The sequence below is a fragment of the Podarcis tiliguerta genome (genome assembly GCF_965153285.1).
Source record: "Podarcis tiliguerta genome assembly, chromosome: 1".
Lineage (NCBI taxonomy): Eukaryota > Metazoa > Chordata > Lepidosauria > Squamata > Lacertidae > Podarcis > Podarcis tiliguerta.
Window position 1 is genome coordinate 91,473,165 of NC_139534.1, and position 25,354 is coordinate 91,498,518.

General features: G+C 43.2%; 2 protein-coding genes across 2 annotated transcripts in view; both read left to right on the forward strand.

The window, feature by feature from the left end:
• Positions 1 to 25,354, forward strand: part of PLA2G4F (phospholipase A2 group IVF) — a 158,080-nt gene that overhangs the window by 111,899 nt on the left and 20,827 nt on the right. The window lies entirely within an intron of this gene.
• LOC310681930 (cytosolic phospholipase A2 epsilon-like) overlaps positions 6,117 to 25,354 on the forward strand; it is a 47,525-nt gene continuing 28,287 nt past the window's right edge. The window contains exons 1-5 of the mRNA XM_083449996.1: positions 6,117 to 6,223; positions 6,559 to 6,591; positions 18,434 to 18,509; positions 23,225 to 23,361; positions 24,476 to 24,607. Of these exons, the coding sequence (XP_083306122.1) occupies positions 6,197 to 6,223; positions 6,559 to 6,591; positions 18,434 to 18,509; positions 23,225 to 23,361; positions 24,476 to 24,607 (405 nt within the window). The 5' untranslated portion in view covers positions 6,117 to 6,196. The remainder of the gene's footprint in view (positions 6,224 to 6,558; positions 6,592 to 18,433; positions 18,510 to 23,224; positions 23,362 to 24,475; positions 24,608 to 25,354) is intronic.

Genomic DNA, 25,354 nt, shown 5'->3' on the forward strand with positions numbered 1-25,354 from the left:
TGGGCTATGACCAAGCCAAAGCTCTCATAAAACAATGTGTAGCAGACACTGAGGGCCAATTGGATCTAGCCTGGACTCCAAATGTTTTTGCCAATGTATCCTCCAGGTACTCTGCCTACCCTATGGCATATCTAGCTAAACTTGAAGTCCCTAAGCACCGGAGGGCCTTTACCTTGGCTCTCTGTCATGCCCTCCCCTCAGCTGTCCTTGGCCGATACAGGAAGATTGCTTACCCGGAGAGACAATGCCCCTGTGACTCTGGTCATATGGAAACAACAGAGCATGTGCTTCTATAGTGCCTGTATTACAGAGACATTCATACTAGTTTCATCTTACCATTACTGCATAAGTACCCAGGGTTCTTGAAGCTACCAACATGGTCTGTGCAGACTTGATTTCCAGCGCCACGGAAGCAAGTCCCTGCACCGCGCTGTGTTGGTTTAGTGCAGCATGTGGGAACTCAGTGGCGGCTCATGGGCCGCTTAAATGACCCCCGTGGGTTGCTTGTGGCCCGTGGGCCTTAGGTTGCCGAGCCCTGCACTAAACCCTGTTGCTGCTTCTGACACCACAAAGCCTGTTGCCTTTTCAGTTTCTTCCCCCTCTTCCTCCCAGTCTGCTCCCTCTGACCATAGAACGTTGTCCCACCACCAAACCCCTGGTTCTGAGCTGCCCTCCCTTGGGGGTTCCCCAGCTTTGGCCTTCTTCCACTCCTCTGTATCCAGCCAGTCCATGACAAAGGAACAAGCTATCCCACTTGCCCCTCTTATAAGGAGGAGCTGCTGTTTGAGGATTTACTATAGCTTCCTGACATTTGCAGGGTGGGTGCGTGGGAACTGACCTTTGCCTTAGGCAGAAGGAATCAAGAATTTGGCTTTCAGTTGTTGGTTTGATAAGATAAGAGTATTTTCCCCTTAAACTTTTTACAATTTAATTTTTTTGCCTGGCATTTTGTATCTGTGTTAAGCTTTGTGGGTCCTTTTTGCCAGAAGGTGGGCATAGGAACAAACTGCAGTGGTACCTCGGGTTACAGGCGCTTCAGGTTACAGACTCCGCTAACCCCGAAATAGTGCTTCAGGTTAAGAACTTTGCTTCAGGATGAGAACAGAAATTGTGTGGTGGTGGTGCAGCGGCAGAGGGAGGCCCCATTAGCTAAAGTGGTGCTTCAGGTTAAGAACAGTTTCAGGTTAAGAACGGACCTCCAGAATGAATTAAGTTCTTAACCTGAGGTACCACTGTATAGTACACAGCCTTACCATATATTTAAGCCACATGGTTTCGCCCAAATAATCCTGGGAATCCTGGGGAACTGAGTTTGTTATGGGTGCTGGGAGGTGTACCTGTTAGGGTTAAACAATTGTTCCCAGGATTCCTTGGGGGAAGCCACGTGGTTTAAATATGTGTTAAATGTATGTTGCAAATGTGTCCTAACTGAGCAACTGGTTGCATATGTGAATGAGCCATCACAAACTTAACACAACAGGTTAAACAGTCACATCACGTAACCCACAATGCTTTTCAATTAAGTCAGTACACACTTTCAGGTACAGTCATCAAGCACTGAGTAATAAAATGATGTACATGCACATGTAAGAAACTGAATGTAAAATGGTCATCCTAGTTTTGCTGCCCTATTCAAGAATGGCAAAATCCGGGGTTGGGGGGCACTTCAGATTTTTTTGAGAAGAGACAGCGCATGTTTATGTGTGTGTGTGTGTGGGGGGGAGGGGACACTTACCTTTAATGTATTTATTTTTTTATTAAAAAATATAGTCCTCCCCCCATTAAAAGTGCTTTTTCTTTTTTCTCCCTCTTATGCTAGGTGTATGTGTGGTGCTGTCACCATTGTTTTGCCCTCAAAAGGTGATAGCAGTAGCATTTTATTGAGTCCCCCACCCCAGTCTATTCCCCCTCAAACTAAACAGGTGTAGATCTTCTAGCTATGGATGGACAGAGCAAGATAATTACATCCTATTTCAATTTTGTTGATGCTCAATCATAGGTCCATCCAATCTCATTTTGTGCAGACTTTTTGTTTTTTGTTTTGGTAATGCAACCTACCTCTCCCCTCCCCCCCCCCCAATTTAAATTATACACATTTTATAGGAATCTACACTTTGTTCATACCACACCCGAAGTGCAACTACTGATGCTACTAACAACAGTAACAATATTTAAGGTTTCAAAAGGCATGTTTTTGCTTTGTGTCTTTAAAACCAGACAGGGCTATATTTCAGTCTTTATACTCTTCGGTCCATTTTTTTTTAAAAAAGCGGCCTGGCTTCTGACCTCTATGTTATAGAGTCCCACTCCCCTAAACTGTCCTCTGCAAGACTTCCTTTACTACTGTAGGGCCATGATTCTGGATTGCTTTCATGCTTCAGAATATACCAGAATCACTTACTAGCTTTTGGCATTTATTGTGCTAGTTTAACTATATATGATAACAAATCTAAGATCCAACTCTTTGCTAAAGACCACGGGCAATGTAGTTTCCTCCTCACAGACCTACAGTTCCTACTACCATTAGGGGGATACGGGTGGTGCTGTCGTCTAAACCACAGAGGCTCTTGGGCTTGCAGATCAGAAGGTCAGCAGTTTGAATCCATGCAATGGGGTGAGCTCCCGTTGCTCTGTCCCAGCTCTTGCCAACCTAGCAGTTCGAAAGCATACCAGCATGAGTAGATAAATAGTTACCACTGCGGCACGAAGGTAGATGGCGTTTCAATGCGCTCTGGTTTCTGTCACAGTGTTTCCATTGAGCCAGAAGCGGTTTAGTCATGCTGGCCACATAACCTGGAAAGCTGTCTGAAGACAAACACTGGCTCCCTTGGCCTGAAGCAAGATGACCGCCACAACCCCATTTGACTGGATGTGACCGTCCAGGGGTCATTTCCCTTTCCCCTTACTACCATTATAACAAACTACTGTTCCTGAAATTATTTGGGAGGAAGTTGTGTACTTTAACTGTGCACGTGGATGTCTTACTTGGGCGAAAGAGACCTTTAGTCAGGGAAGGAAAAGTACAGGCTCAGCAGCACACACAATGCTCGAGCATCTATGAATAAACATGTTGGATTGCAATCCATGTGAGCCAGATAGTTGATAGCTACACTAATGCATATTGTATTTTACCAGTTTAACTGTCATGGCTTCCTCCAGATAATGCTGAGAGCTGTGGCTTGGTGGTGCTGGTGGTATTGAGAATTCTCTAGCCCTAGTCATGCCTTACTCTCAGCTAGAGCATATCTTTAGCATATCTGTGCTTTTAGCCCCAGCTCTGCCACCAGGTCTTCTTTCTGCAACAACTACATGCCATGTGTGGTTGTCAGCAGTGGTATTTGAACTCCTGAGCACTACTCACAGGTAGGCCCTCTACATGCCTGAGAGGTGAGGTCGCATGGGTATCCTGATAACACAGAGCCTCTACATGTGAGTAGGTTCCCGGGCATTTGCATTTTTCCACAGACAACTATGCACAACATACAGCTATTTCTGAAAGAAGTCCCAACGGGGTCTTTGGGACCCACAATGCCTCACTGTAAGGAAGGGCCTCTTCCCCGCAATGAGATATGGGGCAAGGGCTCCACATGACAAAAGCAGCAGCATCTGTGAAGATGTAGCCATGGTGACATGTGGCAGATAGGGATCAACAAACTGACACCTCTCCCCATCTGCCATCTGAGCCATGAAGCTCATTGTGGCTCATAGTAAGGCCAGCCTTGCCTGTACCAACCAGGAACTGGTTCTTCCTTGTGAAGGGCAAGCTAACACTGCCTTATTATCTAATCTGATAGTTTCCTGGCTCTTACCTCTTTATCTTTGTGTACAGTGGTACCTCAGGTTACATATGCTTCAGGTTACATACGCTTCAGGTTACAGACTCCGCTAACCCAGAAATATTACCTCGGGTTAAGAACTTTGCTTCAGGATGAGAACAGAAATTGTGCTCCAGCAGCGCGGCGGCAGCAGGAGGTCCCATTAGCTAAAGTGGTGCTTCAGGTTAAGAACAGTTTCAGGTTAAGAACGGAGCTCCGGAACAAATTAAGTACTTAACCCGAGGTACCATTGTACTTGTAAGCTTTGTGTACTTAAAAAAAAATCCAGTTTTACTTCTTTTTAGTATCAAAAATTTACAGGTTAATTTCATGCACTGCCTCCCCCTCCCTACAATAGGTTTCAAATCTTCCCTAGCATAGGGAAGTGTCTGAAAATGAGTGTTTTGGGGCACCCCTCTGGGGACCTCAGAATCTCAACACCTCCTCCAGTCGGAATAAATTTCTCGTGCTTTGAGGTTGCTTGCTACTTAGAGCATGGTGAGATTCTTATTTGGTGGTTGATCTTATCTATAAAAAGAAACTAAAATGAAGATTCTGTATTAATAGTGGAACATTCTGGTTTAATAATGGAAAATTTCCAACTTTCCAACTTGAGACTGGTACACTATAGTCAATGGGATTTCCTTCCATGTAAGTATGTTTACTATTAGTTGCTGTGTACAGGGAACAAATGTGCAAGGCACAGAAATTCAACTGAATAAGACAAGTTGACACATGAGCCTAAAGTGGCCTCAAGCAATTATTTGCATATGTTTCTTTTCATGGATAAGGAAGACGTTAAGCTGCTTCTACCTGCTATGAAGTAATTCTCACTTTTAACTGTTTTGCAAAAGTTTGGTAGTGCATAAATAGAAAGAAGGAGCTATCCTTCCTGGGTAATATATCTCAGGAATAGCCAACATGGTGCCATTCAGATATTCAGACTACAACTTCCGTAGCCAGCAGGGACAATGCTCAGGGATGATGGCCATACATCTTGATTTTCCTGGAATTCACTTCCAAAAATGGTGTCCTGGATTATTTTTTTAGAAATCCATCAAATGTCCCAAAAAGCTCAAAAATTCTTGTAGCTTTTACTGAAAAAGATCAACAACTTTTGGGTTTTCCTTTAAAAGTTCAACACTTTTTGAGGTTTCCTAAACATGCAGGTGCTGTACTTCAGTCCCATCCTGGTATAACTGTGTGATGGAGGTGCTCCTATGATATACAGTGGTACCTCGGTTTTCAAACGTAATCCGTTTCAGAAGAGATCCACTCAATCAGCTGGAAAAGTCCGCTGGAACAAACACGACATCCATTTTTTTCCTGAAAAGTGCAGATAATGGGCACCTGTTATACCTGGAGGGGAATGATGTTCCCTGGTTCATCATGGTGCTATTATATGCTTTCCTGCAACATGAACGTTTTTGTAGACCGGACTGGTGTGCCACAAACTGGACACAGTTCAGAACAAGATAAGTGATTCTAGAGCTGTATTAATTTCAGCTGACTAGGTCTATGTACATGTTGGCTAAATGCTTACTGATATTTTGTACCCACTCTTCAACCCAAAAGGCCTCATATTTTGGTCATTAAGACTTTTGGCAAGCTTTGAATCTCTGTAGGGGGGAAGTAGATGATTGTGTTACCCAACTCCAAGCCTTCTCTATGTCCTCATCACATTTTCATCAACACCCCCAAATATGGGAGTATTCTCTTTATCAATGTTCTATAAAATCTTTATTGGTTAAGTCTTGTTATGCAGATTAAGGGCTATGCCAGTCAAACACCTGCATTTTTCAGTGGAGGAAGATCATAGAGTGGCCATCAACTGCTATCTAACCAACAATCTTTCTTCTTTGCCTTTACTTAAATAATTTCCCAAACATTTATTTGCACATTTAAGGGTTCCCCATTCTCCAGATGCTGAGAAGTCCAGGGGAAAAGATACAGGAATACGACCATCATCTTTGCATTGGGTTCCCACAAAGAGGTCCTTCACCTCAAGCTGCTTCATCTCCAGGTAGTTCACACAGCTTCATTTAAACAGCGTAACTTTCCTAGACTTTGAGAGCTCATTACACAGGCTAAATAGTTAAATGGATGTTCTCATCAACCAAGTTGTATGGCCACAATGACCTATAGCCACTTAAGTCACCTCCACCACAACACGGGGACCTTCAGCATCAATTAACTCAAATGACTGGTTTCAAGATACTGAAGGAAATAGGGAGGGAGCTATTTTCATTCCTTGGAATTCAGAAAGGGGTGGGGTCATGAGTCACTTGCTCATCTACTTCACCCAGGAGGCACTGTCAGCTGTGAACTTTATCACTCAAGCACCACTTCGAGCAACTGGATCATATGCAGCAGATACCACGATGGGGGCTAATTCAAGTTCACCTGAGGTAAGAAAACTTTGCAAATCAAGCCAAACAGCCTGGGCTTGTAGCAAGCCCGTTCTGAAGCTCGCTATGAGTACTTCCAAATGTAGGTAGAACATGTTTGAGCAACTTGACAAATCCACAGGTGCTGTACTTCCTTGAAAGAGTTGCCTTTCATCTCTGCCCTTTTGGTTTGATTTCCTTTGGTACATATAGCCTGAGAGCGAGTGAGAAACCTTACAAACAATTAAACAAACCGCTCTGGTAGGAGAGCTGTGAAGTATTTATGCATGTAGGTGGAATTTGTAACAACACTGAGTGGCTATTTTTAATCTATTTTTCTTTCTTTCTTTCTTTAGGGCTTAGCAAATAATCGAAATTTGGCAAGACCGGTATGTATGAAATGGGGGGAAACACCTTCAGAACATAAGTTTGTTATGATGTGTGTCAGGGGAGTGGATATTAGGATGAAAACGTGACATAATTTCAATCACAAATACAGCGTATAGACGGATAAATGCTGATTGTTGTGGTGGTCCACCAGATCTTGCCAGCACACTCAGTTTCTTACTTTGTTCTTGGGAACTGTTCTATTTTCAAAATGTCTCTGATTATAGATTTATTCCACCTCCTTTTTGTTCCTTTCTCAATTTGTTTCATGGAAATATGGCTGTATGTTAGTATATAAGGTTCTGCACGGGTGTTTTCTGTTTAGGGGCATTCAGGATTTATCCTGAGACTATTAGATTTAAAAAATTTGGAACTTTGAAGATGCCAGATAGTTTGTCTCAAATGAGAGCAGCATTTCATTCAGCGGGTTTTACACATGAAAAGCAGGCTATAGTGCAACTGTAAAAATTATATGGAAAAGGCCTTTCAGAATCTTATATTTTTATATTGGGAGATGTACTGAATCCCATCTACCCCCAATAATCCTCCCCAGTGCTGTATCAAAGTTGCAAGAATAAAACCAATAAAGAATAGCAATAATATGTAATATGGGATACACTAATTGGGGTGTTACTTCCTATTGTTTCTTTGAACAAGTATGTTTTTGTACTGATGAATGGCGACCAGTGTTGAAAACAACTGAGCTACCCCTCTTTCTCTGAGAATTGGGAGATGCTCTAATAGTGGTGGCTAATCTCTGGTCCTCAGTGCTTTTTTTCTAGAAAAATAGGTGCTCACTGTGAGGCTGTTACAGTATGTGCCACACTTTTTAACAACAACAACAAAAAAAGAGGTGCCAGTATTGTGTACCCTTGAGTACCCCCTGAAAAAAAGCACTGAGTCCTCCAGATATTGGACTCCAGGTCCCATCATCCCCAGCCAGCATGGTTAATGATGATGTGAGTTGTAGTCCAGCAATATCTAGAAGGCTGCAGGTTCTCCATCCCTGTATCAGAGACTCAGGAGTGTGATGATAATGCCTTGTGTAGGTTGCAACACACCTGTTTTAGTTAATACAGTGAAGATGGACAAAATTCAGAATTATTTGTGTGCCCAGCTGCAGAGTCCCCCAGCCGGCGTGCCTAACTACTGAGTGGGAAATGAATGGACACGACAACTGTCTGGGATTTAAAATAAATAATAATAATAATAATAATAAATGTTTATTTATACCCCACCCTTCCCGGTTCAAAAACCGGGCTCAGGGCGGCTAACAACAAATTTAAAACACTTAATTATAAAAGCAGCATAAAATACAGTATAAAAACATGAATAACAATAAAATTCAAAAATCAATTTAGGGGAAATAAGCATTAGATAATCCTCAGGGCTAGCTGGCTGAATTGGTCCTACTTGGGCCAGCGAGGAGGCCGGGGAGAATTAGCTGTGGGGTCTCAGAGCAGGTGATCTTCATAAAAGGAGAGGGGTAGGAAAGGGAAGGGAAATAAAAGATCAGGCTGAATTCAAATTAAAGGCCAGGTGTAAGAGCTCTGTCTTATAGGCCCGACGGAAAGAGGTTAAATCCTGAAGGGCCCTGGTCTCATGGGACAGAGCATTCCACCAGGTCGGAGCCATCACTGAAAAGGCCCTGGCCCTAGTGGAGGATAATCTGACTTCCTTAGGGCCCGGGACCTCTAAACTATGGTTGTTCATGGACCTTAAGGTCCTCTGCGGGGCCTACCAGGAGAGGCGGTGCTGTAGATACGAGGGCCCTAAGCCACAAAGGGCTTTAAAGGTCAAGACCAGCACCTTGAACCTGACCCTATACTCCACCGGGAGCCAGTGCAGCTGGAAAAGCACTGGGTGAATTTGCTCCCATGGCAGAGACCCCGTGAGGAGCCTCGCTGCAGCATTCTGCACCTGCTGGAGTTTGTGGGACAGTTTCAAGGGCAACCCCGTGTAGAGCGAATTACAGTAGTCAAGCCTGGAGGTTACCATCGCATGGATCACTGTGGCCAGATCGGGGCGGGAAAGGCTACAGCTTTATTGATTTCAGGTGTAGGAAGCCTTGGCACAGGTATTGGGCATATACCCCTCTCAGCCCCGCCCCTGCTGGGGGGCTGAGGCATGACAGGGTCTATTTGGTGGTGGCTCCATCACAAAATGCAGGTTTACACAGATGGCCTCCAAATGCCGAGGGAAGCTCTAAGGTCCACTAGCCCTACCAAGTGGCTTTTGGGACAGAGACTCTCCACCAGACCCCTCTCACTGCCACAGAGAACAGGGGCTGGGTGAGTCATCATTTCACCACACCCAAATTGGATGAAAGACTATAGGATTCCGCCCAAGGCCTAAACCGCCAAAGTTGTGACTAGTGCTAAGGGGAAGGCGAAATTTGCAAAGCAGGGAAAATTCATTCCCGGCTCCGAATACAGCAACTGTCAAAAGACCACAGCAAAGCTCTCCTAGCTGAAAAGGAAATGTTAGAGCAGTAATCAACTATTAATGAAAGGGTGGGTGATGCTCCCGGCCGACTGGATGCTGTGCTGAGAGGTTGGATGGGCAAATTGATGGAGGATGGACCCAAAGGAACCTTGCCTCCCTCAGGTCCACTCTCCATCCTCGCCCCCTGGGGCCGGAGCAGATTGGCCCCTTTGAATGGATGGGTTTGGCGGGAACCTGTCAGCATCTGCTGCAGCTGAGGGGGACAGGGAAAGACAGCTAAGGTAGCGTGGCGTGTCTGGGGGGCGGAAAAGGAGGCACCGTATCAGGCCACATGCACTGGGAGGACGGTAAGCGGCCATTCTGTACCACTTCTGTTTGCCTGAACACCTGTTGTAAATCCCGAAATGATTCTGGCCATATTGAAGTCCTCTGTAGTGGTGGAAATATCACAATATTCAGCAAGAATGGGATTATTACTGATATGAGGCCTATTGTGTTCTCCTCTGCCCTCCCATGACCATCTCACAGGAGGGAGAGCAGGCATGAGTTGGTGGACCTGCCTCCCTGGACAGCCTCATTCTTGCAGATCCCCAATACTTGGGGGCTGAACATCTCCATTGGTGAACCTGCTCTACTCAGAAAGGGTCCCCATGCGATTTAGAACCTAATTCTAAAAGAAGGGGGCTGCAAAAATAGCAATGGAGACTTGTGAGAGTATTGGGGGTCAGTAGGCTCATAACTGCTTTCCCCCTTGTATGACTGTAATCATAGGGGGCAGGGGGATTGACAGAAAGTAGACCATAATGGAACATCTTGGCTTATACAGATTGCCAAATTAATATTCAGGGTGTTCACAGACCCCAAGATTCACCATGTATTTGTTTCGGGGTTGTTGTTGTTTTAATCCAATCAATTTCTGAGTTGCTTTGAGCTCTCTCAGTTTTGATCTGTGTTTCAGTTTTCAAGCTGATTTGTACAAAACGAAGTTCTGTGATTCCCCACTGCAGCTGAATCGAACAAGGAAAGGGGCGTTCACGGGCCGCGCTGACCTTAAATTACCCCAAGCCCCGCCCCTGCAGCCAGCCGATTGGCTAGCCCAGGCAAATGATGCGGCCAGAGGATTCCCTAGATCGCGCGGGGCTGCAACCAGCCCCACGCGGGTGAAGGTGGGCATGAGCCCGCAACTCCGCCCTCCTGATGTCGGGAGTGGCTTTCTGTGATTCCCCATTCACTATAATGGGGAATCTAAAAACAGCTATAACTTTTTCCTCTTTTGGTAAAAGTGGATGAAATTTACTGGCACAGGATTACTTTCAGAGTGCATTAATCCAACAAAATTGCAGACAGGTTCCGTGACTTTTTGTGGGGAAAGAACGTAGATTTTTCTAAGATTAAATTAAACTTTTAAAAATATCCTCTGCTGCTGTGCTTTAAAAACAAACCAACAAACTCAGAGCTCTACAGTGCTCTGTAGGCAACATTTTGGACACCTCAGTATTGAATAGCTCATGACCTCAGAGAAGCATAGCAATTTATAGGGACACATAGATACAAGGTATGAAAAATTTCAGAAACAAGGTGTCATGAGACTTTGTTTGGCCCCAATGTAGGAGGGCTGTTGACACCATGCTTCCACCTCAATCCCCCCAATTTGTTTTATTTAACACCCACACAGAACTGATGCACACCCCTAACTAATGTCATAATACAGTAGTAATATTGCTGTTTCCTTGGGATCAGCCTGCTTCATATATGAATGTTTCCTAGGAGATGGAACTGAAATAGGCTTTTGGTAAGGGTAGAAAAATATTGAATCCAATCAAGTCTAAGCCTACTCCGCATTAGATGCCAGCCCACATGCAAACTCCTCAAGATGTTCTGTGATGTGATCTCAAAGCTGCAAGGTGCTCACTTAGAGGTACCCTGAGTGCCTTCCATCAGCTTCAGCTGGTGGCCCAGCTATGTCCCTATCTGGACAGGGATAGCCTAACTCAGGCATAGGCAAACTCGGCCCTCCAGATGTTTTGGGACTAGAGACTGGAGAGCTGCAGGTTTCTCACCACTGCTTTATGCAAAGGATGCCTCTATGTGAATCTTGCCTAGCTGCAAGTCTAACCATGGCACTTCAAATTCTGAAGATGCTGGAATGGGCCTCCCAAATTAAACAATTGTATTCTCCATTCATACCAACGTTTTCAGCATGCAGGGCCTCATTGGTAGATCTTAAAAGCCTTGTGGGATCACACAGGGGAATACAAGGCCTAAGGTAACTCAGGGATTCAACCATGTTGGGCTTTAAAGGTCCAATTCAGTCTCTTGTAGCGAGTCTGCAAATCACCTGATTGTGTTCTTTGCAGACCTCAGAATGTTTACTGGGCATTGCTATAAATATCTGATAGATTGCATTTGCTTGATGTTTCACAAGTTGTGCAGGCCTACCATAAACTGAGGAAGACATCGCGTATGGTTTTGTGGGCTTGTTTGTTCCTGGTGTACCAATTTGCACAGAGATTGAAGCATGTTACTTTAAATTAAATATGGTATCAAGGCACCATTAAGTGTTGTGGGGGGAGGAGTGCTTTTGGATAAATTCAAGATTAAACTAAACAAGAAGGTTTAGTTTTAAGACCATTTGTTGGATTGTCTATATCGCTTTGGAGTGGCTGGAAAATAAACCAAGCTGCTTCTCAAAAAACTGAGAATGACTTAGACTTTGAATTAGCTCAAATCAAATCCAAAGAAATTTTCTGGGGGTCATGCTGCCCACCTTTTCTGGTTGTTGTTGTTGTTGAGGTGAACGTTATGAGTTCCCGTGTCATAATTCTGAGCTTCAGCATCTTACTTATGTGCTGTTTTATTTTTTGATTATAACCAGAAATAGGTGTCTGGTTATAATTGAGGGCTGTTGTATGCTTAGGGTTTTATAAGAATGACTAGTGTTTCTGGTTTCCCAAAAGCCTTGGGAAAAGAACTTCAGGACTCTCTCTCTCTCTCTCTCTCTCTCTCTCTCTCCCTCTCTCTCAATTTTTCATTGGGTTTTATCAAACCTCTTGACTTGACAAGATGTCACTCTATATAGCCATGTTGGGTGGGATTGATGGGAGTTGTAGACCAAAACATATGGAGGGCACTTGGTTAAAGTAATGCAAGTCTGTGTAGTGAGTGCAAATGATACCACTGCCTATTCCTCAGCAAACTTACAACTGACACAAAGTGTTGTGTACATGTTATGTATGGCTAGTGTGAGACTGTAAACAGTGAGGTCAAAGGAAAATGAAATGCAGAAGGCATAGATGGTGATGATTAAGTTATTAGGAGTGGCAATCCACAGTTAACAATGGCAATTCAACAAGAGGCTTGAACAGTTTGTTTAAAAATTCTTATTGTTTTTACTCTTATTCTTAATCTAATTCTACAATGTTGTTGTTGTCGTTTTTGTTGATGATGATTGGCTGTGTTATCACCAACAACTGTTTTCTGAATGGCCACTGTTAGCAATGCAATTTATCATCATACAGTCATACCTCGGGTTACAGACGCTTCAGGTTGCGTTTTTTTGGGTTATGGACTGCCGAAACCCAGAAGTACTGGAACGGGTTACTTCCGGGTTTCAGCAGTTGTGCACACGCAGAAGCATTAAATCTCAACCTGCGCATGCGCAGACGCGCCGCTGCGGATAGCAAATGCTGTGGGTTGCGAACGTGCATCCTGCATGGATCATGTTCACAACCTGAGTGTCCACTGTACTTAATTTTCCTCTGACCTCACTTTTTACACTCCTCCTCTCTAAACCATATGTGTCTCTACACACCTGAAACTCAAGCTAACAGTTACTGTATTTGATTAACTAGGCTCTAGACTACAAAAGATAAAATCAAAATCCTTCACAGTACCACAAGACTCTGAGCTATATCCAATATTTCTTGTCCAGTAGAGGAAAAGTGCTTGCACTGGCAGATGGGTGAGTTTTAATGTTGCACAACAGAGGGATTGAATGCAACACTTGCACAAGCAGGAACTCATTCTGCCATGTCTCACCTTCTCTTGCACAACAACATTTTGCCAGTGGAACAAGAATAGTGCAAAGTGACTTTAATTTAGTGCTACATTAGATAGAATCCTCCTTGTTGTTTTTATTGAAGATACTAATGCAGTTACTGCTTTAGAAATGGAAGCTATTTGAAATGATCTATTAAATTGCATTTTCAGTCTGTGTTTTCACAAGGCACGGTATATTGTGATTATAGTAATTTACATTATAAGAAAATAAAGTGCAAAGCAATCTCCTACACAGATGTTGCATGCTTCCTTTAAGCCTGTGTAAACATTATAGTTCACTTTGGCTCCAGGGTTCTCTCGGTGCTAGTGTCTGAAGTCGTGTACAAATGATATTGGCCACAATCCATATCTATCCCATAGCTGCTTGAGAGATGCTATGGCTTGATGCGCTTTCCCCCAAGCCAGCTTCCATCCAATTTGGCAACTTAAGTCACATTCATTTAAGTCACATTTAGATTGCGGTTTGTACATTTGAGATAGCCATTGCACATGTGCATTACTTTGACTGGAGCATGCCCAGTGCTCATACGCACACATGTAAGCACTTCTTTGTGGGTGTGAATGGCCTAAATGGGTCATCATAGTCATCTTCATTTTACTTACTTGTTTTTTTTGCATACGCTGCTATCTTGCAAAGTTCAATTATAAAGTAGTTTTTAGTGATGAAACTTTGAATAACGCTTTCTGTGTGATGCTTCCAGTTTCTTTTGGACCTAATTTGTGGTTCAGTATATTTAAATAATGAAATAAATGGTGATAAAAACACAACTATAGCAGCATCCTGTCCACTGTAGACCATCCAAGTCCAGGACTCCAATGCCTTGAAACCAAAACATTTATTTCTAGCAAGTTCAGTCCAATGTATTTCTGCCTGTTGTACCCGGTTGGGGGACTACTGATGAGAAGCCTCTCATTGGCTGAGGCATGTCCAAAGTCCGTTTTGGTTTAATCCGGCCCCTGCGGCAGTTTATTTCCTGGGGTAAAATCCTAAAAAACTCTCAATAAGTTCAATCCTAAAAAAAGGTTAACAACTTTGGTTGGCCCTTTGGTCGGCCCCCATGGCCCTTCACTTCATCAAATCTGGCCCTCTTTGAAAAATGTTTGGACACCACTGCTTAGCCTCTTGAATATCCTCTTGAAACTGTCCTAATGCCATTTTCTCTTTTTAAGGAAGGGGGCTTTAGTTTGTTCTCCCCCTCTCATTGCCTTTTTAAAAATACAAAATAGTACACGAAATTGTAAAATTCCATAAAAGAGAAGTTTTTATGGCATCACAGCAATGTGCCGAGGTTATTCAAGGGACAAATAAGAGATTATTCATTATTCTTCACAAGGAAAGGGCTGGGGAACCTGTGGCTTCCAGATGTTGCTGGACAGCAGGTCCCACCATTATTTATTACTACCTTTTTATTTATTAAATTTGTATACCGCCCTTCATCCAAAGATCTCAGGGCGGCTCACAGCATCTTCCCTGACCATTGACTATGATGGCTGGGACTTGCTAGAGAAATCCACAAATTAGGTTTAGGTTTAAGGATTAAAACACAATGAACTCTTTCCTACCTAAAAATAAATAAATTGAGAAGCCGAGTAGCCTGATTCAAAAGGGTAAAGCTGATGGCTAGCTGCTGGAACAAACTTTTGCAAATGTTCTGCAGATTCAGCAGAGCTTTTCCTTTCTCCTCAGCTCAGTGTCCTGTCAAATCCCCAGAACCCCCAGAAGAGCGCATGGGGAGAGGAGAGGGGACGCAGAGGTGGTGTGTTCCGTTTTGGTGGTTGAGGCAAAATGAGAGCATGCCGCACGCCTCTGCTGCCCCCCCCTGCCACCAGTGCCACACCTTTCTTACCTGAATGAAGTGCCCATGAAGCATCGGCTTCCAATGAGAGCTCACAAGAGCTCACCAAAATCTCCTGAGATCTCATGTGTTCTGTCACCTTAGTGAATTTTACCCTCAGCTTTATGTTTGATTTTTTTATATATAAATATTTTTATTGTTTTCACATTTTCCTTAGCATCCATATTTTATATCTTTTTTCACAACTTCAGTTTAACCTTCAGACCTCCTCCCTTCCCTCCACAGGTTTCTAAAATATTTCCCAATTAACTGCATGTATTAATATACCAATTCTGAATCAAATATGCAAAAAAATAATCTTATAATAAACATTCACAATGCAAGCTCTTCGCAATTCTGCCAATAATTTTAAGTGCTTACAATGGTCTTTTAAATAATTCAAATATTTACTCCATTCTTTTTCAAATACTTGATCTCCTTGGTTTCTGATCTTCCTTGTCAGTCTTGCCATTTCTGCATAGTTCATTAGCTTAGTTTGCCAATCTTCTTTTGATGAAAGTTCTTCTTGCTTCCATTTCTGGGCTAGTAATATTCTTGTTGCTGTTGTTGCCTACATAAATAATTGTTTGTCTTTTCTCGGTAGCTCTTCTCCTATTATACCTAACAAAAAGGCTTCTGATTTCTTAACAGATGTATATTTAAACATTTTCTTTAACTCATTATAGATCATTTCCCAGAACACCTTTACTTCATCACAAACCCACCACATATGGAAAAGAGTACCTTCCTTCTTTTTTACATTTCCAGCAAACATTTGAACTAGTTTTATACATCTTTGACAGTTTGCTTGGTATTAAATACCAACGATACATCATTTTCATATAGTTTTCTTTCAACACACAGCATGCAGTCTTCTTTAACTTTTTTTAAGCTTTATGTTTGATTGGCTAAACTTGCACTGGTAGTCCCTCACATTTCCCTCACATTTCATATTAGTAAGAATAATAGTAATAGTAATAGTCACTATTAGTAATAGTCACTGGCAAACAGTGCAACAGAACATGACAGTCATGGCTGATTCACATGGTGATTTCCAAATGGATAGCTCTTCCCATCAGGTTGGACATGGTGCAGTAATTCCGTCTTGTGATGTCAGCATGACACCACAGGGTTTGAAATCCCACCATATCTTGCCTCGTCCCAGTTTCCTAACAATTCCAGCAGTATGTTGTGAAGCACCACACTAATTCCAGCATTGTGCTGCGAAGCATTGCACCACATTGATTATTGTGTGGGAAGTTCACCGAATTGAAATTCAGACCACAGAGGCAGAACAACATAATGAAATTGGGCAATTGAAGGAGGCGGAGAATTCCTTTGTGATTCATCCAGTAGAGACTTCTGAGCAAATCAGTCAGGTTCTGTGTGCTCATGTTTCTTTGGTTTGTCTCCATTGTGTTTTAGCACGAGCCTGGGGAAACGCAGTTTGCAACAACAGATTACATCATCGTTGTTTGTTTATGTTATTATTTATTAATTTGCTATACCAGCTTTCATCTGAGGATCACAGGGTGGTTTACAATATAAAAACACAAAAATATCTAACATAATTACAAACAAAAACCATAACCTTTCCCACAGTTTCAAAGGCCATAAAGGTAAAGGGGCCCCAGACCATTAGGTCCAGTCGTGGCCAACTCTGGGGTTGTGGCGCTCATCTTGTTTTATTGGCCGAGGGAGCTGGTGTACAGCTTCTGGGTCATGTGGCCAGCATGAATAAGCCGCTTCTGGCAAACCAGAGCAGCGCATGGAAACGCTGTTTACCTTCCTGCCAGAGTGGTACCTATTTATCTACTTTCACTTTGATGTGCTTTCGAACTGCTAGGTTGGCAGGAGCAGGGACCGAGCAACGGGAGCTCACCCCATTGCGGGGATTTGAACCACCAACCTTCTGATCGGCAAGCCCTAGCCTCTGTGGTTTAACCCACAGTGCCACCCATGTCCCCTTTAAAAGGCCATAGATTGTTAAATTACCCAAAGGCCTGAAAGAAGAGGAATGTTTTTGCCTGGCGCCTAAAGATATTGCACAAAGGTGCTAGGCGAGCCTCCCTAGGGAGGGCATTCCATATCAGAAGTCACTATTGAAAAAGACCCATTCTTATTGTGCCACCCTCCAGACCATTCATGGAGGAGGGACCTGAAGAAGGGCCTCAGATGATGATTGCAGGGTCCGGGTAAGTTCATAAGGAGAGAGGTGGTCATTGAGGTATTGCGGTCCTGAGCCGTTTAAGGCTTTATAGGTCAAAACCAGCACTTACAATTGGGCCCCTGCTCTTCCCAGGCACATCTCCCCTCAAGAAAAAAACAACAGTAACAAAACCCCACATATTTTTTTAAAAACACACACAGAGTTAAAACAATTGTAGCAGCGAAACTGCCAGATGCACAGATATGAACTTGTGCAGCAAGGAACAAGCTGTTTCGCTTGTTGTCACTGATAGACTTGTTTTACTTTTAATGAGTCCAGGAGGCTGGAGCCAGAGTCAGGGCTGTAGCAGTAGCTGAGTCAGGAAGATTTCTGGAGCCAGAAGCCCAGCGAGCTCAGTGAGGAGCTATTAACCCTGCAAAAGCACAGAGGAGTCGGAGACTCATATATCCAGCTCCTTCTCTACCTGCTCTTATGCTGAGTCATTGTTTGCAGCAGGTACTCCCTTCTCTACCTTCCCCAAGTGTGTGTGTGGAGATCCCTACTTTGGGAAGTGATGCAGAGGGCTCACTATCAAAGATTGGCTCCCAGTACGTTTCCAAGTGCAATTCAAAGTGTTGGTGCTGACCTTTAAAGCCCTAAACGGCCTCAATCCAGTATACCTGAAGGAGCGTCTCCACCCCATCGTTCTGCCCGGACACTGAGATCCAGCTCCGAGGGCCTTCTGGCGGTTCCCTCACTCTGAGAAGCAAAGCTGCAGGGAACCAGGCAGAGGGCATTCTCAGTAGTGGCACCCACCCTGTGGAACGCCCTCCCACCAGATGTCAAAGAGATAAACAACTACCTGACATTTAGAAGACATCTGAAGGCAGCCCTGTTTAGGGAATCTTTTAATGTTTAATAGGTTATTGTATTTTAGTGTTTTGTTGGAAGCAGCCCAGAGTGGCTGGGGGGACCCAGCCAGATGGGCGGGGTATAAATAAATGATGATGATGATGATGATTAAAGAGGAGAGGTCTCATAAGGACTCCCCTTGGCTAGAAATGACACTCAGAAAAATGTTTCCTGCTAGGGATTGTGAGGCTTGACTCTAATAAATTTCTGCTTATTTGTTTCTCTAACTCTTTAACACTTTTTTCTAAAATATGCAATATAAACAGGGCAGGTGTTTTGTTAAGGACTGCATTGCGTTACAGAGAAATCACCAAACTGCAGAAGCAAAACTTTTCCCTGTTTTATGCTATATCATTCATTTCCCATCCTATTTGTATATATGCATGTTAATGGGCACCCTCAAATACCCATATCCACTCATTTATTGTTGCTTTTTTATATCAGCACAAAGAAGAAACTCCTTTCAGACTCCTCACAATAAGAATACTGCGAGCCAGGAATATCCAGAAGGCAGATATTTGTGAGTATCTCTGTTGCTGCCAAATATTCCATCCTTCTAGAGCTGGGTGGGCAGACTTGCAGATCTACTTTGTTTTTGTTTTTGCTAGAACCCTGAGGTTGATCAGCCACAGCCAGGTACAAAATAGTAGCTCAGCTGGGCAGCCATAGGCTGTGTACACCTTACCAGCTTAAAATGCAATGAGGCTTTTCTTTTTCTCAGTCCAGATTGAAGCTGGTTTTGGGGGAGAAATGCATCCAAATGCAACACTGCATAAGAAATGCCAGGATAGATAAAGGATATGTATGGATTGGGGCTAATGTTGTGTGCACCCTCCTTCCCAAACCAGTGGTGGGAGCGCACTGTATGGAGAGTAAACAGAAATGTGTCCCACTTAGCCATATGCTAAGAATTAAGGAACAGGGTGCCTTTGTGCACATGATCAAACTGGAAATTTGTGATTAGTAGCACAGTTGAGCTCTCAAGCGTTTTCACAGAAAAATCCACTCCAGGAGAATTGAAGTTATGGCAGAGACTGTCATAGCTTTAAGAAATATGGTTTATTCACATATTTACAACATCAGTCTGCATGGAGAGAGTCCAGATCTTACAGCATGGTCATTTCAAGTAGGGCTTGAACAGGAGTCAAAAGCATCTCTCCCAGCCAGCCAGCCTTCAGCCATCCTGCCCAAGATGGATCTCTGTCTTTTTTCCTCCCCCTTCTTCCCAGCACATCTTTCTAAAGACACCCTTTTCTTGTCATCTTCTTGTTACCCTGGCAATCTTCTGTCTGCCCAGGCCCAAGATTCCTCTTAGATGGGCAAATCATTTATTTATTTATTTATTTATTTATTTCTACCCCGCCCATCTGGCTGGGTTTCCCCAGCCACTCTGGGTGGCTCCCAACAGATTAAAAACCTTTTGTCATGTTAATGCCTCTATCCCAGGTGAGGTTTGGAAAGGAAGCTTAGCTTGTATTTTTCCCCTGGCCTGCAATCTTTGCTTCAGTACTCCAGATAATGAAAATTTTACCATTTATTAATTTCTAGGGTTTTGGGGGTCCCCAAAATGTATAACACTATTGTTGAAGTTGCTACTGCTTTGGTAAATTGAGCATTCAGTCTTCATGCAATGTCTGCAAAGGGTTCCCTTATTTCTGGAGTGGGTCTATCGGCAAGAGAAGACTTGTCATGATCCCTCAAGATCCTGCTGGCATCTATATGATGAAGGAGGAACAAGGACTGAGTCAAGATAGACCACCAGGGTCATCTGAAAGATACTTTCTACTTGACCTTACACAGGGATAGCATTCTGCCCACACTGCCACTTCCCTTACAAAGCTTGCACAGTGGCAGCTTCTCACCAAAATCTTATGAGATTCTGTGCACACCGTGAGGTCTCGTGAGGTTTTGGTGAGATCCTGCCAGACGTTGCTGCTGCCTCTACTCCTACTCCACCAATGGAGGGAGCAGTGGGTTGGAATTTAGTGAATAGGAAGGCCATGGTGCTTCATTTTCTTCTTCTTCTTCCAAAATCAGGATTTGTATTTGACACCAAAGTGCTTCAGAACAAATCAAGCTGTTGTCTGAAGTACCAAATCAGGTTGTGAACTGAATCTTGTGGTTGGTGCACACCCCAGTTCCATACAACAGTTATCGTTGCAAAAGAAATCCACACTGTCCACCAGATTCCATGAACCTTCAAATGACAATTCTCATCCATCCTTTCTGAATAATGTTTGATTGTCAAGGGAGTCCTTTAAAAACAACTCCATTGAAACAAAACAAAACCTAAATATATGAAGCCCCATGGAAAAAGCATCCTTAGTTTTAATGGCTCCCCACCACCCGATCCTCAAAATATGGTTCCTTATGGAAAGGTTTGTCTTCTAGGGTTATATGTAGAAAACAAGTTATTTCTGGTTACGTTGCAAATGTTTGGCCCCGGTTATCTCTGTGACTTCCTTTCATTTTAGACACCTGGGGCAGACAGATATGTTGTCCGACAGGCAGAATACTTCATAGCTATTAGGAACATGATACAGTACGTGCCCCAGTGACTCCACCACACTTTGTTTCCTGCTTATAGCTTCAAGTAATGACTTATTAATTGTAACAATGAGTCAATTGCCACTCTGTGGCATTACAGAAACATGAAACATCTTAACATTGCTGTTTCATATATTGTTACACGGGGACGGCTGTGTGTCATTTGGCAGCAACACAGGATCCAAAGGCAACGTTTGATTTCCTCATCCTGCCACCCACAGGGAGGAAAAGGTGCTCTGATTTGACCAATGGTTTCACTATTGAACATTGAGTTTTCATCCTCTAGTCCCACATTCCTGCTCCTCCTTGCTTCATGGGATAAAGCCTTCTATCCTTCACCCCACTTTTGGACTTCAATGGTCATGCTCACATGTCATAATGACTAAGCCCAGTTTTCTGGTTCATTGCGGTGGTTCTTGTGTGTCAGCAGCATGCTGCTCCATGCTCCATGATCATTCCCATTTTGCTGCTCACCAGGAATGAATGGGAGAAACAAATTAGGAAACCACAAATAAGCTTGGCTTCCTGTTTCCTCACATCTGAATGCCCCCCTCCTTCCCCAATAAGCCAATTTGTTATTGTCTTATGGCAGCCTTTCACAGCCTGGCGCCCTCCAGTTAACTTAAGGAAGTTCATGGAAGGAAAGTTTCTCATCCCTTTCCTCCCTCCATCCCACCATCAGCTCCAGCCTGTATTGTTTATGAAGGCCCACAACCCGCTAGAGGATTTTAGGGGCACAGCTGGCCATGGGGTAAGGCAGGTGGAGGGAAGAGGATTATTTCCTTCTCTGAACTTTCTTGTTTTTGGATCCATGCTGATGAGCATTAAGTGGGATAGAAGGGTGGGGATGTGGCTTTTTTAATTAACACCCAAGGTATTACATATTCAAGACAGTGCTAAACGAGTGTGACTCCTTTGAAGATTGCAGCCGCCAAGTGATTCATTATTGTTGACTTACATTGCTACATGGCAATTAATTACCAGTCACTGGACACATACGAGTTCAACACTCTGCAAAATGTCTTTTCTTGTACATGTAAAAATGCAAAGCTCTTAAGTGCTGGCTAGTGATGACAAAATGATATGCTTATTAGGAAAGAGGTGATGTAATAGGAAGCTGCAATTATGTAAGAGAGAGACCTTACATTGAGACAAATGGTACAGGTGGATTCTTTCAAGCCCTTTATGAACAGGTATTTTTAAACCTTTGGCAAAAAGTATATAATACAGATTGCATATAATATCTATATAAACAGTATATATTATTTACTGTATATAATAAGATTTAAGGACACTGGAATTTTGGCTAGTTTGGACATTATTGTTGCATGCCACCCCAATCTCTGTGTGGTGTGAGATTACCCAAGATTTGGTTTCTTCAGAAATATGGACAGCGGCGACTGTGGTGTCTTTATGGTATGTGGTTTATTTCCATATATATACAACCTTAACCTACGATGGAGGGGCTCACAGCCTTAATACCCCAGAAGGCCTTGATTCTCCCTGTCAGGGGTGCTTCTCAGCCAAAGGAATGCACAAGGCAGATAGTGAAATATCTATTATCAAAGATAACACAGTCACTTCTACAGCTCTGGATATCTACGCACACCAATAGTAGTAGTAGTAGTAGTAGTAGTAGTAGTAATAATAATAATAATAATAATAATAAAATAAATAAATAAATAAATAAATAAATAAATTAAATTATTTATATGCTGCCCTCCTAAGCCGAAGCTGGGCTCAGAGCTACAGTGGTGTAGCATGGGGATGGCACAAGGGCAGTTGTCTCAGGCTCAAAATTATTAGGGCCACAAAATTTCAACACCCAGTGTTGCCTCAATACAGCTGTGCACTTCTGATGCTGGGCTCTGTTGAAAACTGCTTCTCCATGTGAACCAGGAAGTGGCCTTTCCAGTCAATGGAATGACTCTTATTTTCTTATCTCTGTTGCTGCTCTCTCCCGGGTGATGTGGATGCTGTTAGGCAGTTGAATGTGCATGCGAACTTCCTCCATTTCCCTCCCTCCTACCCTCTCCTCTGTGCAGCCCTGGACACTGGCAACCCACGCTATGCTACTGAATGGTTAGGCAGCTATTTCCAGGTCTGTGCTCTATGGAGCAGTTGTGGAAACAGGGCCAGCCTTCCCCACCAGTTTATGTACCTCCCTGCCGACGGGCTGTGTGCCTGCAGCCCGTGATGGTGCCTGCATGGAAACTTCCTTTGCTCATCCCTTTTCACTTCCTTCCTGGTTCTGGGAGACAGTGGTGCAGGGGAGGGTATGGAAGCACCCAGCCCTTCACTTGCCTGGCCTGCCTTTTCCTCCACTTCCTCTAGCTCTGAAGCTTGCCTCCTGCCTCTGATTCTTGCCTCCTGGCTGGTACCGGTCTCCACCAAACACTACCCCCCCATCCCCTGAGTCAGACTCCAGCACCCTTCCCTATTGCCCTCACAGACCTACAATTCCCTAAGTGGTTTAACAGACAGTCCATAGTCCCAGGAAACTGTACTGTGGCTCTGGGAGGGGAATATGGGTCTCTTAACAAACTCTACTTTTTTGGGTGGGGGGACCATGACTGGTTAAAGTGGTATGATACTACTGTAAATTTATAATGCAGATGAGGCCTCAGTAATGCTCTATCTGTTTCAGCGTTGAAGGACTCCTATATAATTTATCATCTTATTCTACAGTTACTGAATCTGATTGCTACGTGTGTCTATCCTTGCCAACTGCTACAAGTGAAAAAGTCCGGACCATAACTGTTTCCAACAGTAAAAATCCAGTGTGGAATCAATCCTTTTGCTACAGGATTGACAGTCGTGTAAAGGTGAGACCATGTGTATTTTTTTCCATGTTGGTCATTCTAATTAGGTTCTATTAACAAATGAATCTTATATACTATTCCCAAACTCATTCTCTGAGTCTGGGACGACATCTGCATGCAAGAGGGAAGTGGCAGAGGGTTTGGAGGAACTCAAAGGGTTGCAGAAACCCCAAAATATATCTAGGGGGGGAAACCTAAGTGTGTGTGGGGTGTGTGTGTGTGTGTGTGTGTGTGGATGGACAGGGAACCCACCACAAAACAGTGTAGTAAAGACTGATCATGCTCAGCAGACATGGAATACCAACTGTCAGTTGGGGGGTTGAGAAAATTGGGGTAGAGGGGTAATGGATTGGAATGGAATATTCTGGAAGAAGGCAGAGCTGGCTGGCTGGAAGCCTGAGCAGGAGCAGTCCACACTGCAACATCTCACAAGGGAACCAAATGGATTACACCCTGAATGAGCATAGTGACCCAAAGCATTAAAAATAATAATTAAAGCAGTATGCAGGCAAAATGTCGCTATTTACCTTTAGTAACCCCCCCCACACACATAAGATGAACTCCCAAAGTGTGCAACACTGCTGATTAAAATTAAGAATTTCATTCATTTTTTCAAGTTTACATTTATAAACGCTTAAACAAAACTAAAATAAGCTTACAGGCTGTCTTACAATAGCAATCTTCACAAGGCAGTTTACAGAGCGAAATAAAAGCAAGCGCATTGTTAAAACAATATAAAAGCACAGCTGAAAATTATATAAAACAATAGAAAAATAGCAGTCTCCAAAATTTCTTTACCTGCTTCTGAAAAGAGAACAGCAAATAACATAAGTGAATTTCCCCATGGGAATGAGTTGCCCCAGATAGAGATCAAATTTACCTCCCAAATGGATGACGTTTGGAGTTGACATCTTAAAATGCAGCTTATGGGGGAGAGGCCTATAAGTTTTAGGAGTGAGGAACCAGAAGGATAAGCTGTTTTATTTACATATCCCTCATGGACCCAAAGAAACAGAACTTGCATATGCTAGCCTGCATAGTTCATTTGTCATTTCTTTGAAACTCAAAATACAGGTTTCTAAAAAGCATTATTATCACAATGTGTTTCTATTACTAGAATATTCTGGAGCTAAAAGTCTGTGATGAAGATACATTCACCAAAGATGACCACCTTTTCACAGTTCTCTTTGATGTTGGTAAACTGCAAACTGGGCGAACTAGTCGTGTGAACTTCAACTTGAATCCAGCGGTGAGTGGTTGAAGTTACACTGAGAAATATACGTACAGTGAAACAACTGCATGCCTGTGACATAGTGGCTCAGTTTCCATGGAGCACTAAGTTAAACTATTGCTTAAAGGACATTACTCTTGCTTTGCTCAGTTTTCTAGTTCTGCAGTTGCAGTGAGCTAAGCCATGGCTCGTGGTTTATCTCCTCAAGACAAACCAAGGGATGTAGCCCTCTAACAAACTTTGTGGTTTTCCTGGAGTGAGTCAAACCATAATCCTGGGTTCAGATGATGTGCTATGCCAACCATGGTTTAGGTCTCTGCATTGTAGAAGCAGCAGGACCAGATGAGAGAGCAAAGCAGATGGATTTGGGAACCTGAATGCTTATATGCATTCATGATAAGCATGACTTAGCAGTACGTGTGAACCAGCACATTGCATTATTGGACTTTACCCTGCATTAGATACTCGCTTTATTGCATTTCGATTAATGTGTGGATTTTTAAATACAGTGGTGCCTCGCAAATACAGTGGTGCCTCGCAAATACAGTGGTGCCTCGAAATTAATTCGTTCTGCGAGTTTTTTCGTTCTGCGAGTTTTTTCATCTTGCGAAGCACCACTGTGTATTGACGGTTTCCCATAGGAATGCATTGGCGGTTTTAAAAAAAAGGCGCAAGACGTTTCGTCTTGCGAAGCAAGCCCATAGGGAAATCCGTCTTGCGAAGCAACTCAGAAAATGAAAAACTCTTTCGTCTTGCAAATTTTTC